At 46.0% G+C, this 2754-nt stretch overlaps 1 protein-coding gene across 1 annotated transcript; it reads left to right on the plus strand.

Moving 5' to 3' along the window:
* Window positions 1-317: 317 nt before the first annotated feature.
* Window positions 318-764, plus strand: LOC145247197 (uncharacterized). The gene has a single exon (XM_080108830.1). The coding sequence runs from the start codon at window positions 318-320 to the stop codon at window positions 762-764; it is 447 nt and encodes a 148-aa protein (XP_079964956.1).
* The last annotated feature ends 1990 nt before the right edge of the window (window positions 765-2754 follow it).

Consider the following 2754-nt stretch of genomic DNA (forward strand, 5'->3'; position numbering starts at 1 on the left):
TTTTTCTAAATATTTGTTTTCTTATTTATGTTTTTGAGAAATTAATTTTAAGTGAGCTGTTTGTTATTTTGCCCAGCGAGCACCTCGCTTCACTGGTGACCCCTTTTTTTCGTCAGACTTTGGCAGAACACGCAAGGAATTGTGGATATTATCAATAAGGAAGAATTACCTGTAATCACACAAGGGAAATTTCTCAGCGACCACGTGCACGCCGAATGACGTACATGTCGACCTTAGCGGCACATCAGTTTTTCTAGGCGTAAAGGATCTCACGGAGATTTTCTGCGGTCATTGTTCTCTTTAACACGTTCCCCACGATGGACAGTGAGGCGCTTCCTTCAACGACGGCTACTCAGGCTATTTTGAAGATTCCTCCTTTTTGGACGCACGATCCAACATTATGGTTCGCACACGTAGAGGCCCAGTTCTACACGCAAAGGATCCTGAGCGATGTGACGAAATTCAACCACGTGGTGGCCGCATTAACGCATGAAGTAATGGCAGAGGTTCGCGACCTGATCATGTCACCCCCTGGATCGATCAGCTACGATTATTTCAAATCGGAATTGATTCGTAGGACAACCGATTCACAGCAGAAACGCCTTCGTCAACTTCTCGTAGAAGAAGAACTCGGAGATCGGAAACCGTCTCAGTTACTCAGACGTATGAAGCTGTTGATGGGTGAGAACTCACTACCGCCGGACATACTTAAACAACTTTTCGTCAATAGACTGCCATCAAATGATACTCGCCTCTTCGAATGACTCCACAACCGTTGAGGAGCTAGCGGACCTAGCCGACAAAATTATGGACGTGACCGTTTCCATAGCCCAAGTTCACACGCACAGCTCTAACGATGCCCTGCCTAACGTCACAAACCCCTCCATGGATATACGCGAGGAACTAGAGCGACAGGCTCAAATGATTCACGACCTGAGTGAGCAGTTATGTGGCCTTGAGCTCAAACCAAAAATGCATAAGCACCCCACTGAGCGAGTCCGTCCCCGGCAATTTAGCAGCACTCAGAACAGCAGTGGGCTCTGCAAGTACCACGCGCGTTTCGGTGAAAGAGCTTACCGATGCCACCAGCCATGTTCATATACGAAGAAATGTCTCTCGGGAAACGCCCAGGCCAGGCAGTAGGAGCGGCAGACACTCCTGGCAAGAACAACATTCATCGCACCCTGTACGTGACTGATAGAACCACTGGTATACGATTTCTCGTTGATACCGGTGCGGAAGTCAGTATAATCCCTAAGAAGTTCGTGAAAGAGAATCGTCCTCAATCAAACTTATTTCTACATGCAGTGAATCACTCCTCCATTCCTACTTATGGAAAGACATCGATAACATTAAATCTTGGATTACAGCGCGCACTATGTTGGGTCTTCATCGTCGCGAAGCTACCCGTTCCGATTTTAGGGGCGGATTTTCTGCACCATTTCGGCATCCTTGTAGATGTCAAATGCGGCAAACTCATTGATAACAACACTGAATGTTCCGTGCAAGGCATAATCAGCGGGTCGACCGAGATCAGCCCAGTTATACGTAAAGACACCACGGATCCATATACAGATTTGCTGCGAGGTTTCCCGGAATTAACTTGTCCTACGTTTAACGGTGACAAAGTTAAACACGATGTCACTCATCATATCCAAACAAGGGGACCGCCTGTGAGCGCGCGCCCGCGCAGACTTAAACCCGATCGTTTAAGGGCAGCTAAACAAGAATTTCAGCACATGTTGGATTTAGGCATTATTCGACCCTCTAATAGCAACTGGTCATCGCCACTCCACATGGTGCCAAAAAAATCAGCCGGCGAATGGCGCCCTTGTGGGGATTACCGCGCACTTAACAGTCGCACTACTCTAGACAATTACCCTATTCCGCATCTGCAAGACTTTTCTAACTCGCTTCACAGAAAAACAGTGTTCTCCAAAATCGACCTTGTTCGCGCGTACAACCAGATTCCCATACACCCAGAGGATGTTTCTAAGACTGCGATCACAACTCCTTTCGGCCTTTTCGAATTCTTACGCATGCCCTTTGGATTACGTAATGCAGGGCAAGCTTTTCAACGCTTTATTGACGCAGTTTTTTGAGGACTACCATTCGTCTATGCATATATCGACGATCTCCTCGTGGCAAGTGCATCAGAACGTGAACACTTACAGCATCTGCAGCAGTTATTTCGCAGATTGACAGATTATGGCGTTATTATTAACCCCCAAAAATGCGAGTTTGGAGTTTTTTCACTTTCGTTTCTCGGCCATTTAATTGACAAAGAAGGTATCCGTCCCCTTCCAGAGAAAGTCCAATCTATAGTCGATTACCAAGCTCCCACTTCACTTCGTAAACTTCGAGAGTTCCTCGGTTTAATTAATTTCTATCGACGTTTCATGCCCCATTGTCCTGAAATCGTGCAGCCATTAACCGACGTACTCAGAAATAAAAACAAAAAAAAATGAGACGATTACATTAAGCGAAACGGAATTACGTTTTTTCGATAAGGTCAAGCAGGCATTAACAGAAGCGACAATGTTGGTTTTTCCCCGTCCAGATGCACCCCTAGCTTTATCCGTTGATGCATCCGACATTGGCATTGGAGGTGTACTGTCACAATTAGTGGATAATACTTGGCAACCACTAGCTTTTTTCTCAAGGCGTCTTCAGCACGCTGAAACCAAATACAGCACTTTCAGCAGGGAACTTTTGGCCACATACTGCGCAGTTAAACACTTTTGTTACATGTTG

Source organism: Euprymna scolopes, chromosome 25 (genome assembly GCF_053919585.1).
Source record: "Euprymna scolopes isolate OS-2025 chromosome 25, ASM5391958v1, whole genome shotgun sequence".
In the NCBI taxonomy this organism is placed as follows: domain Eukaryota; kingdom Metazoa; phylum Mollusca; class Cephalopoda; order Sepiida; family Sepiolidae; genus Euprymna; species Euprymna scolopes.

Excerpts from the sequence above, each read along its gene's own strand:
- LOC145247197 (XM_080108830.1), top strand. The coding sequence starts at position 318 with ATGGACAGTGAGGCGCTTCCTTCAACGACGGCTACTCAGGCTATTTTG.